The sequence below is a fragment of the Rana temporaria genome, chromosome 5, assembly GCF_905171775.1.
Source record: "Rana temporaria chromosome 5, aRanTem1.1, whole genome shotgun sequence".
Lineage (NCBI taxonomy): Eukaryota > Metazoa > Chordata > Amphibia > Anura > Ranidae > Rana > Rana temporaria.
The window spans coordinates 39,922,803-39,935,068 of NC_053493.1; the positions used below are offsets into that span (position 1 = coordinate 39,922,803).

At 48.0% G+C, this 12,266-nt stretch overlaps 1 protein-coding gene across 3 annotated transcripts in view; it reads right to left on the minus strand.

Annotated features, from left to right (window-relative positions):
• RUNDC3B (RUN domain containing 3B) overlaps window positions 1–12,266 on the minus strand; it is a 307,618-nt gene that overhangs the window by 111,729 nt on the left and 183,623 nt on the right. For all 3 annotated transcript variants that reach the window (XM_040352420.1, XM_040352418.1, XM_040352419.1), the window contains exon 4: window positions 4,903–4,988. In XM_040352420.1, coding sequence (XP_040208354.1) covers window positions 4,903–4,988 — 86 coding nt within the window. The remainder of the gene's footprint in view (window positions 1–4,902; window positions 4,989–12,266) is intronic.

Below are 12,266 nucleotides of genomic sequence, written 5' to 3' on the forward strand. Positions count from 1 at the left end.
AAGGTTCGCCTGCCCGACAGTGTCTCGAGCTGGGCATCGCCGCTTAGTGAAGGATTGGCTCGGGTGGCTCGGCTGCTCTCGTCCTGCAAAGGGAACGGAGTTCCTGCTGTGAAAAAAGTGCAGGAACTCCGTTCCCACACGTTCCCGCAGGACTTGAGCCCTGCTGTCAGATCTCCGCTCTCCCCTATGGTGTGTACGGCCTATAGAGTGGAGGAGGATTAGAACTCTGGGCAAGTCTTTATTGTTCTTGGTGCCCCCTTAAGGAAGATTTATCCTCTCTATTGTAATAGTTCTGGTGACAACCAAAGGATTCCCTCACTCTACTGCTAGTGACAGGCTGCATAATATATAGTATTTAATTTTTGCCTATAGTTACACTTTAGGTTTGCTCACAAATGAACTTTAACCACTTGCTGACCACCCTATAACAGTTTTATTTCTACAGGGCAGCAGCTGTGCGACGGATTATGTATATATACGTGATAGGAACTGATCAGCGGGTACCGCAGACTATGTCCGCCGGTGACTTGTCGGTATGATTCCTCTATCGAGATGGTTCCTGTAAGGACTGCGCAGGCGCAATCCTTGCCAAGGGAAATCTCCGAACCTCGGCCGGCATCCAGGCTCATTCCTTAACATCCCTGTGGATTGGAGGATGTTAAAAAAAGAGCCAGGAGGCCGAACGAGCGCAGCGAGCTGTCCGAGCGAAGCGAGGACGTGAGGCCGACCGGCCACCTACCTTAAATTCCACATCACCCTGGAGGTTCTGTGATTTCCGTTGGCAAGGATTGGGCCTGCGCAGTCCTTACAGGAACCATATCGTCAGATCACCGGCACCCGCCGTTCATTCAGTACACAGGCAGAGAAAAGGAAATGTAAACAAGGCAGTTTGCCATTTTGTCAGTAGAGAAAGGCATGGATCCTGTGTTCCTACAAAGCAGTGACATGAATCCATGCTTTCCCCTAGTAAAAGCACCTCCCACACAGTACACAAACATTGGTTAGGAACATAGTTAACCCTTTGATCGTCCCTGATGTTAACCCCTTCCCAGCCAGTGTCATTAGTACAGTAAAAACAACGCAGAGGTGATTAAATACCACCAAAAGAAAGCTCTAGTTGTGGGAAAAAAAGGACATACATTTTATTTGTGTACAGTGTCGCACGACTGCGCAATTGTCAATTAAAGCAACGCAGTGCCGGATCGCAAAAAAAATGGCTTGGTAATGAAGGGAGATACATTTTCTGGAGCTGAAGTGGTTAAAGTTTAAAACTGTATTAATTATTAAGACCTGCCAAGAAGTCAGAAATTTCATACTGGGGTTTGAAAGAAATAAATAAATTACAAAGTCTTTCCCAAGGAACACATCAGTGCTGACATTGTTCAATAAGAAGTTTCTACAAATAGCCGAATACCACAGAACACATTATTCCTTCGGCTACATCGGTCTGTCAATACCATGAAGGCTTCCCCATTGATCTAGGTGAGATCTGACGAAAAGGCCATGTTTCTCTAAATAGGCATTTCAAGGTGTTGTAGGCACTATTGGATAAGCTCAATTCTGTACAAATAAAAAGTGTGTGTCCTTAAAATGTACTTAAACCTAACAATGAAATTATTTTAATTGGTTTATTAAATATAACATTAAGAAGTTTTGTTATATCTGATAAAAAAAAAAAACATATTGACCCTGCTAGATGTGTTGTAAGCTAATAACTTCCTGTGCTTTGCACTGACTGCTATCAAATGCATTGTTCTCAGCCATCTCTGCGTCGTTTTGCTCTGGAATTTAGCATGAAAGGGGTTGTAAAGGTTCATTTTTTATTTTCTAAATGGGTTCCTTTAAGCTAGTGCATTGTTGGTTCACTTACCTTTTCCTTCGATTTCCCTTCTAAATTTTTTTTTTCTTTGTCTGAATTGCTCACTTCCTGTTTCTCCTCAGTAAGCTTTCCACCATCATCCGAGCGGTGGATAGTCAGCCAGAACCACCCGCTTCTTAACTCAAAAAGTCCCGCCCTTTGTCCGGACATGTCATGTTTCTCGTCTTGTGTGATAAAGGTAGCAGAGGGGAGGGGGATTGCTGCAATGTTAAAGGGGCAGTCCGCGGGCCGGGTAAATCACACTGGTGGGCCGGATGTGGCCCGCGGGCCATCGCTTGAGGACCCCTGATCTATAGCATAGTACTTGTGCCGTGTACTTTGTCCGTTTCTATGCTGTAAAATTTCTGGTTGATACTGCGGGTTTCTGTGTCCCCCCTGTGTGTGCTGACCACAGTAATAATGGCTGCTGATCCATGATACCATGGTCAGTTTACGTGCCTCCGTCATCCCGCTCCCTCCCTGCCTGTCAGTTCTGAAGCTTGTGGGAGAGTGTCAATCTCCTTCCTGCCACTCTGTTCTAGAGGGATCCCACATGTATGGTATATGCTTAACTACATTAGTGTAAGCTGAAACTATGTACCTATGTAAAAACTTCCATACCTGGAATTCTTTATTAGGAAACATTAAGAAGACCCATTTTTACACCCAATGAAGGCCAATGTAAATTACATTCTTCCTCTCAATGAACACCAATGTATAAGGGCTTTTCTTGCTACCTACTAGTGTGAGGGAGAACTTTTCAACTGACAATAAATGTAAGAACACAACACTGACCACCAATTAAAGGGCACTTCCCCACTGAGGACCGATGTGTTCAAACATTACAGTTTTCTATGAGTCTTCCCTGGTCATTATTATGCAAGCTTTTGTTCAGAGCAGAAGTGCTTCTCACGCCATACAAATCAACAGGAATGCGAAAGTAGCTTGCAGCAGGTTGATACAGCTTAGGGCAGGGGTGCCCAATCTTTAGAAGAACGAGGGCCACTTTAGCAACTTGGTAGCCAGTCGCGGGCCACAATGAGTGGAATGGGTGGATGTCAGGTCACAGATATTCTATAGGCCCTCTGATCCAGAAGGAAGGGGACGAATTCCCTGTTCTGTTTTTTAGATTGGAGGTAGGTGGGCGTAAACGAACATCTGTCGCTCTATAGAGGTGAATTTAGGGTCCCATTTGGTCCGGCTGATTGTGTAAAAAGTGCCCAAGACTGCATTCACACTGATGTGCAGCTGTTTACCCACACCGCGGGTGCAGCATAGTGCACCTGTGTCTATCCTGCGGGTTAGCTGAACTTAGCCGTAGACTTCGCCTGTGGCAAAAGTCGGCGCTGTAGAGAACGCATCAGCTTATGGGGCTCTGCTCCGCAGCCAATTTCTTCCTGTACCACCAGCTTCATTCACAACACTGTTGCTGCGGTATGCCGGGTCGGCAACCTGGGATCTGGGCTTGCGAACCCGCCATTCCAGAGCAGGAGGTCACGGGCCACATCAGAGGGCTCCGCGGGCCACATGTGGCCCCCGGGCCACTGGTTGGCCACCCCCTGGCTTAGGCGATCAAATTCACCTTTCCGGTAAATGTAAACAATCTCAGAAGTGTCCTGAACTGATATCAAATGCAGACTGAAGGCACCTGAAAACAAGCTGCCTTGGCTCATGAACATGGTGGAGAATCTTTGGTCATCCATTAGGCTTTCTTAGCTTTTGTACAGGCATTTCTGCACGCGTTTCAGGTTTGGGCATTTTTTTTTTTTAGCCAAGGGGATGCTAGTTACTAGGCAAGAACACACTTAAAAAAATGGACATTACAGGTTTTTTTGTGCTTTTATCAGGCACCATTAAATGTAATGGAAATCTTATGAGCATTGTATTGCTTTCGGTCAAGCTTCAAATTGACCAGATATAGAAGGGGTATTGCTTTGTTTCATAATTTTTACCAAAAATACATTTCACTCTCCTTTTTTGTCCTTGTGCCCTTTGTCACTGGGACAGAAACTGTTGGGAAGTCAAAAATGTTACGACTGTCACCCAAACAGGGGATGAGGGGAAGAGATGAACACACCTGTTGTGGTGACAACTTTTTAAGAGGGGATTTGTGCTTACTTTGGAAGTATCTCCCCCTACTTCCTATGGTGTTTTGGCTTTGGAGATACTTTTAGGTAGACTCAGTAAGAGTTAGGCTGGCTTATCAGTAGATAAGCCGACCTAACTCAGAATCTACGCCGACTTATGTTTAAGTGTATTCTCAAACAGAGATACGCTTAAACATATCTAAGATACAACGGCTTGCGGCGTCCCATCTTAGATTGCAATATTTCGGATGGCCGCTAGGTGGCGCTTCCATTGCGGTCGGCGTAGAATATGTAAATGAGTAGATACGCCGATTCACGAATGTACGCCCGGCCGACGCAGTACTTTTACGCCGTTTACGTTATAGTTAGGCCGCCTAAAGTTAGAGCTTAGCCCTACATGGAATAGTAATGTTAAGTATGGCCGCCGTTCCCACGTCGAAATTCGAAATTTTTACGTCGTTTGCGTAAGTCGTCCGTGAATCGGGATTTACGTCGTTTACGTTCACGTCAAAATCAATAGGCCCGTGCGGTGTACTTAGCCGCAATGCACACTGGGAAATGTAGGCGCCCGGCACATGCGCAGTAAAAAAACATCAAAAATGTAAGGTCAAGCCTTATTAACATAAAACACGCCCCCCTTACACACATTTGAATTCGGCGCCCTTACGCCCGCCCGCTTTAGGCTACGCCGCCGTAACATAGCAGGCAAGTACATTGTGAACCATGTACTTGCCTCGCTAACTTACGGTGGGGTAGCTTAAATGCCTTAAGCTACGCCGCCGCAAAGTTGCGGCAACGTACCTGAATCTAGGTATTACACTAGTAAAATTAGAAAAAAGTGATTCAATAAATAATATATAAAAGTAATATCTGGATATGAGTAATGTAGAAGGCTCTGCTAATTCATCCCATTGACATATAAAAAAATAATAATTGGTAGAATGAAATGTAGAAGACCTTGTAGTTTTATAGTCCCTCAGTGCTGCTGTAATATATTCAGATAAGCGTTTTTCCATCAGTGCAACTCGGATCCAGGCCCTGCCCTGAAACAAAATACACAATAATTAGGCAGAAAACAAATATATACAATATAAAAAGTGTTTGTGTTGCCCATAACAACTACACCTCCCCAAAGCAGAAAATACAGCTACCTTCTATGTACATATACGTAAAGTGGTCTATGACAATGAGCAATGCAAAATTTGTTATTTTGAGCATATGGGTATAGTTTGCAGGTTACCCATATTTAGAAGTGGTGGTTGACATATAGTCCTGCCTTTTAAGGTCACTGAAAAAGTTTGGTACGGAATTCTCAGATATTGCTTTTTTTTATGGTTTCTTAATGATTGTCTGAATATGTAATTAAATACAACTACATGATTTTAACGTATGGCCTTAAACGCGAATAATTCGCTTTTAAAGCCCCAAACCCCAGGGAACACCATTGCATACATAGCAATGTGGACCTGCCTCATCAATACCTCCCAGTCCCAGCACCCCAAAACTCAGGGTGCTCTATTATGCAAATAGCAGTCAGACTTTGCATGGTTATACTGTGGTCTGCCTCTTTGCCTCCCTAGTGACCCTTGAAGTAGCCTATTACACTAAGTGGCCAATAGAGACATGAGTAAGATGGACCACATTCTGACCATACAAAATAGCTTTTTAATAGAGTTCCTCAGGGTTTTGGAGGTCCCTAGACACAATGGGCCAGATCCAGAGAGAATAACATCCGCGCAGCGTATCAGAGACACGCTACGCCGCCGTACCTTACCTGGCGGAATTTCGAATCCTCAACGATTTTGCGCCGTAAGTTACGACGGCGTAGTGTTTTTCTGGCGGCGGAATTCAAATCGGTGATTAGGGGGGCGTGATTCATTTAAATGAAGCGCGTCCCCGTGCCGAATGAACTGCGCATGCGTTGTCCCGAAATTTCCCGCTGTGCATTGCGCTAAATGACGTCATTTTTTTAACTTGGACGTGAGTTACGTCCATCCCTATTCACGGATGACTTACGAAAAAAAATAAAAATGTTGACGCGGGAACGACGGCCATACTTTTTTTTTTTTGAAAATTCTTTTTATTAGGTTTTTGCACACAAAAACAACACATACAGGCGGGCAACATACCCACCAACAAAGCGGCCGCGCAGGGCCTAAAACACTTTACATAGGGAAAACACAGTTCCCTAAACACACCCTCCCCCCCCCCCCCCGACCAACACCCTCCCCCACAACCCTTGCATACAGGAGTTATGTACATATTTGATCCAACAACCTTAAAAAAGAGAAGTCTTGTATAGGTGCAATCACATAATACAGTAGTCAATTGCCTTAAAGGTCTAACCCACCGTTACCGGACTATCTAACCATGCCTGCCAAACCTTTGTAAACTTTTTCCCACAACCTCTTGATCTGTATGTGGCCCTGTACAGGTGAATTACAGAGTTTACCAGGCCCTTCCAGTACTCTAGCGTGGGAGCAGCAGACTTCTTCCATCTCAGTAAGATAGCTTTCCTGCCATAGAAAAGCCCTATATTTATCAAGGTGCGATGGGCCAAGGAGGGAGCAACCTCCTCGACCAATCCCAGGAGACAGACCCTAGCCGTCAAGGGGACCGGTATGCTGAGAACCTCTGACAAACATTCCACCACCCCTGTCCAGAAAGTTTTTATGAGGGGGCATGTCCAGAAAATGTGTTCCGAATCCGCTGGAGAGAACACACACCTCCAGCATTGACTGCTAGTCGATGGGTACACTCGGGATAGCCTAGCCGGAGTATAATAAATACGGTGTAGGAACTTAAAGTGTATTAAGCGATCCCTAGCTGAGACTAAATGTTTGAAGGGATGATCCCACATATCCTCCCAGTCTTCGCCTTGAATGTCTGGAACTTCCCTCTCCCAACGCTCTCTACATCTGGTGACTCCTATGGGCGTCTTTGTGAACAATGCTTTGTATACTGTGGACAAAGTCTTGGGCAGTTCTTCACCTCCCAAGAGACTCTCTAGTTTCGAGGGCAGAGATTCCACCCTGCGATCTCCGAACTGCGCCTGAAAGGCATGGCGCAGTTGTAGGTATCTGAAGAAGAAAGAATTCGGGAGACCATGCCTATCTTTTAACTGGTCAAAGGTAATGAGCTCGCCCTCTCTGGTGATATGCTCTAACAACTTAACTCCCCCACAAGCCCAAATCATCGGGTCTGGGAGGGAGCAAAAGTCCGATAAATTAGGGTTCAGCCATAGAGGAGCTGAGGGGGACACACCGGAGTAGGAGGGTGACATCAGGACAGTGGCAGTCTCCCACGCTCTGATAGTCGCCTTCATGGAAGTGGTGATAGGTAAGGAGGATTTCGGGCCCCTATAGAGGGCCAACCGTAAGCTTTCATACGAACCTAATAGTGCGGCCTCTAGTACGGTGGCCGTGTCTCCCTCATCCGCCAGCAGCCACCTCCTGGCGAACACCATCTGGCCAGCCAGATAGTATTTCTGCCAGTCGGGAAGCGCCAGCCCTCCTTGTCCCCAGGGTTCCTGTAGAACCCTGATACTAATCCTGGGTGCCCGGGGTGACCAAATGAAAGCCCCAATTAAACCATTCAGCTTGGTGAAAAAAGATTTTGGTATCCAAATTGGGGAGTGTCGCAGGAAATGAAGGAGTACTGGTAGAAATTTCATTTTAAGCAAACTGACTCTGCCTACCAACGAGAGAGGCAGCTTCTTCCAGGCCTGTATTTTCTGTTTCAGGGACTCCACTGCCGGGAGGAGATTCAGGGGGATAAAATCATATATATTGGCGGTAACCTTCACCCCCAAATAGGTGATGGAGGAGACCCAGATCAGCGGCAATGTGACATCCCTCCGCGACTGGGCCTCCGGGCCCAGAGGGAGAATAGACGACTTGCCCCAGTTCACCCTCAACCCCGAAAAAGATGCAAATCTGTCCAGAATCCGCAGGGCCGCCTTAAGCGACGACCCCGGGTCTCGGAGAAACAGGAGCAAGTCGTCCGCATAAAGCGCAACAGATTCCATGATGGAGCCAACCCTAATTCCTCCCACCTCATCCGAACGCCTGAGGGCCCTGGCGATGGGTTCCATCATTAAGGCAAAAAGGAACGGGGAGAGGGGACACCCCTGCCTCGTGCCCCTGCCTATTGTGAAGAAGGAGGATACCCTGAACCCCAATCGGACAGCCGTCCGTGGGTCAGCGTATAAAAGCCGAATCCATTGGCGGAAGCCTGGGCCGAAACCCATTCCCTCCAATACCGCATGCATGTAGTGCCAATCAACCGAATCGAATGCTTTTTCGATGTCAATGGAAACAATCACTTTAGCTAAACAGTCAGAATTATCCATTTGGATATGCGTGTACAGCCTCCTTAAATTTGTGTCCGTTGACATGCCTGGCATGAAACCCGTTTGATCAATATCTACTATGGACGCTATAACTTTTGCTAATCTCGAGGCCAATACCTTGGTTAAAATTTTAAAATCCGTATTTAAAAGCGCTATGGGGCGATAGGAGGAACAAGCCAGTGGATCCTTACCGGGTTTCAGGAGGAGCACCATGTAGGCCTCTTTCATGGAGTCCGGCAAGGCTCCCCTCTCCCAGCAGTGACTGAAAAGCTTGTTAAGTCTAGGTGCTAGGTGTGAGCCAAACGACCTGTAGAAGTCCGCCGGGAACCCGTCCGGGCCCGGCGCCTTACGCGGAGGGAAGGCCTGAATCGCTGCCTCTATTTCCAACACCGAGATAGGTTCGTCTAAAAATGCCATATCTGAATCCGACAAACGCGGCAGCTCCAAACCTTGCAACAACTCGTCTAGGTCAGACGGGCTATATGCTGGAATGGGTGAGTATAAGGCTGCATAATAATCCACAAACTCTCCCAAGATTTTCTCAGGATCGGTGATCAGGTCCCCTCCCCCACCCCTCACCACAGGAACACTAACCGTTGTTTTTTGTTCCGCTGCCAAGTTGGCTAGGAGCTTCCCATTTTTATCCCCTTCTGCAAAAACATTTTCGGCCTTCTTCCTAACCTCGGTGTGCGCCAGGTTCGAAAAATGTAAGGAGAGCGAGCGCCTAGCCTCCAGAAGGGAAACATACGAGGCCTCCGAGGGAGAGTCTGCATGTGTTTTAGCACTCTCCCGCTCGTTGGCCATCAAGGTCTCGCCCTCCTGGTTAAATTCCTTCCTGGCTGATTTTATGGCTGAGATACACTCACCCCTCGTCGCAGCCTTGAAAGCATCCCATACCACTGAGGGCTCCGCCGAGCCCTCATTGGTCTCCCAGTATGTAGATATGGACTTGCTCAGATGCTCCGATACCTGGTCCTCTCCCAACCACCCCGGGGACAGTCTCCAGCCCCCCCCGGCACCACCTTCCGGAAATGCCAGAGTGGCCAGGAGTGGGTTGTGATCAGAGGGGCCCCCCGACAAATATTCCATTGCATACACATGTTGTAGGGCAAAGCAGTTACCAAACGCTAAATCTATTCTAGCAGAAGACCTGTGTGTAGTGGAAAGGTGGGAGTACGAAATGACACCGGGGTGCTTCCATCTCCACAACTCGGTCAGTCCCGCCACTGACGCCCAGGAGCCGAGGTCCCCCGACGCCTGCCTAGCAGCATTGGAGGAGTCCAGCACCGGGTCAAGAATGGCATTGTAGTCTCCCATAATAAACATCGGTAGATGTAAGTGTGGGGCCAGTGTCACCAGTAGGTCATGTAGCACCTGTACCTGAAAAGGAGGAGGCAGATATATATTAACTAGCAAGATTTTGTGCGTGGATATCTCCAAAAGGACTGCCACATATCGACCCCCCGGGTCTGTAAAGACCTGGTGGATTACACAGGAGAGGGCTTTGCTAATCAGGAGAGAGACCCCCCTCGAGTAGGTAGAATAGGTGGAGTGAACCGCCCTCTGCACCCATTGCCTGCGTAGGGCCAATATCCTACTCCCTTCTAAATGGGTCTCCTGGAGGAGGACGATATGTGGTCTGACCTGTTTGAGGTATTGAAACATAGCCGCCCTCTTGAATTTGTTGTTTAAACCCCTGACATTCCAGGACAAAATCTTGATGCGACTATCCATAATCCATTTCAAAAGCAAAATAATAGTGTCTCCGTAATGAAGCAACCATACAAGAATAGAGAATTATATACGTGCTATGTATAGGTAAATCAGACCAGTTCAAGTCCCAAAGTGAGTTGCGAGGGTATAGCCCATGGTGTTGGTCAAACAAACCCCCCCCCCCTGCCATTATACCAGAAACCCCATTGAACAAAAAACAACAGATAACTGTCTGGTATGCAGCTTGAACCCTGTAACATACAAACCAGGTGGAGAACCACCTTCTGCGATCATAGTTCGGCATGAACAGATGATAGAAAAATCTGTTTCCATTGTCAGAGCTCTATCGGCTAATAAAAAAAAACGTATTGGACAGCCGACCGACCAAAAATAAAGAGCAACTAGTAGGTCAGCCATTGGCACTGCAGCATTTTGAAGTATGAGGAGTGATGTAAAGTATTAGCATGGATCTTGCTTCTTAAACTCCTAAGGCCCCAGTCCACACACTGACATATTAATGTGACCCCACGCATAACGTGAGGGGGAAAAAAAAACAAAAAAAAACAAAGGGAATCGTCAGTGGGAGCATTTATCAGCGGAGAGTAATCATATAGTAGAAGATCAAAAATAGAAGCAAATCACGAGGGGGAAAAATAATCGGAGCACAAACCAGCTGAAGAACTTGCGAACTCACACGGATCTGGAGGCCTCAGAGAGAACGTTCTTCACGGCAACCGATCCAGCCAATCACAAGCCTCTTGCGGGCGATCAAAGAACTTTACCGAGCCTTTGTGCTGCACCCTGAGGCGACTAGGGTACAGCATGCTGTATTTCAGATCCTTATCTCTGAGCCGTCGTTTCACGTCCGTGAAGGAGCGACGCCTCTTCTGGGTCTCGGCAGAAAAGTCTGGAAACAGCATGATGCGGGCGTTGCCATATTTCAAATCCTTCTGTCTACGCGCCTCAGACAGCAGCATGTCCCTGTCTCTATAGTTCAAAAACCGGACTAGGAACGGGCGCGGGGGGGCCCCCGGAGGCCTAGCAGCCGTGGGCACTCTGTGGGCTCTTTCCACAACATAGGTGGGGGGGCGATCACCGAGGTCTAGCAGCTCCATAAAAAACTTCTCCGCAAAATTGGCAGTGTCCTTCCCCTCAGCCCCCTCCGGTAACCCCACCACTCTTACATTATTGCGGCGTTGGCGGTCCTCGGCATCATCTGCCCTGTGCTGTAAGGCCCGAACCATGTCCTGCAGCTCCGCTAGTTGCGAGTCATGGGCATGTGAGACGTCCTCAACCCCGGAGATACGATCCTCTGCCGAAGATAGCCTGCCCCTTATTTTTTCCAGGTCATGGCGGATGAGGTTGCACTCCGTCGCCAGACTGTCAATGCGGCCCACCAGCTCGGTTTTGGAGGCCGCAATGGCCTCGAGGATCGGGCCCGTTATGGCCGCCGTGTCCACCTCTATCTCCTGAGGTACGGGAGAGGAGGCCTCCAAGACCCCCGGAGGAACACCCTGCTGTGTCTCCATCGGAGCGGGAACAAACTTGGCGCGCGCCACGGAGGAGTAGGGAAGCAAGATGGCGGGGGCGGAGCTAGCCGCCATGCTGCCCTGCGATCGGAGCTGCCGCTGCTCTAACGGAGGCTGTTTCCGCTGTCCCTGTTGCTTCTTTTGGGACGAATGTGGCATGGTTCTGATCTGCAGTAGTTCCCCCAGCAGTCTATCACTTCTTCGGTGCAAATGCGTCGGTCTAGCCGTCAGAAATCGGATGTTTTAGCGGAGGAAAGCCGGAGCTCTAAGAAGACAGGTCCTGCCGCGATCACATCCGGCCACGCCCCCAACGACGGCCATACTTAACATGGCAAGTCTATCTATATGCCGCAAAATACCAGCTTTAACTATACACCGGAAAAAGCCGACCACAGACGACGTTAGAAAATGCGACAGCAGCGCGTACGTTCGTGGATCGTCGTAAATCGCCAATTTGCATACCCGACGCGGAAAACGACGTGAACTCCACCCAGCGGCCGCCTAAGTATTGCATCTAAGATCCGAAGGCGTACACCTGTCGGATCTTACCCAGATGCCGTCGTATCTTGGTTTGAGGATTCAAACTAAAGATACGACGCGGGAAATTTGAAAGTACGCCGGCGTATCAGTAGATACGCCGGCGTACTTGCTCTGTGGATCTGGCCCAATAATAGTAAAGTAAGCATATATTTCTACTATATCATCCTGCAGTCCGTTTACAACCATTA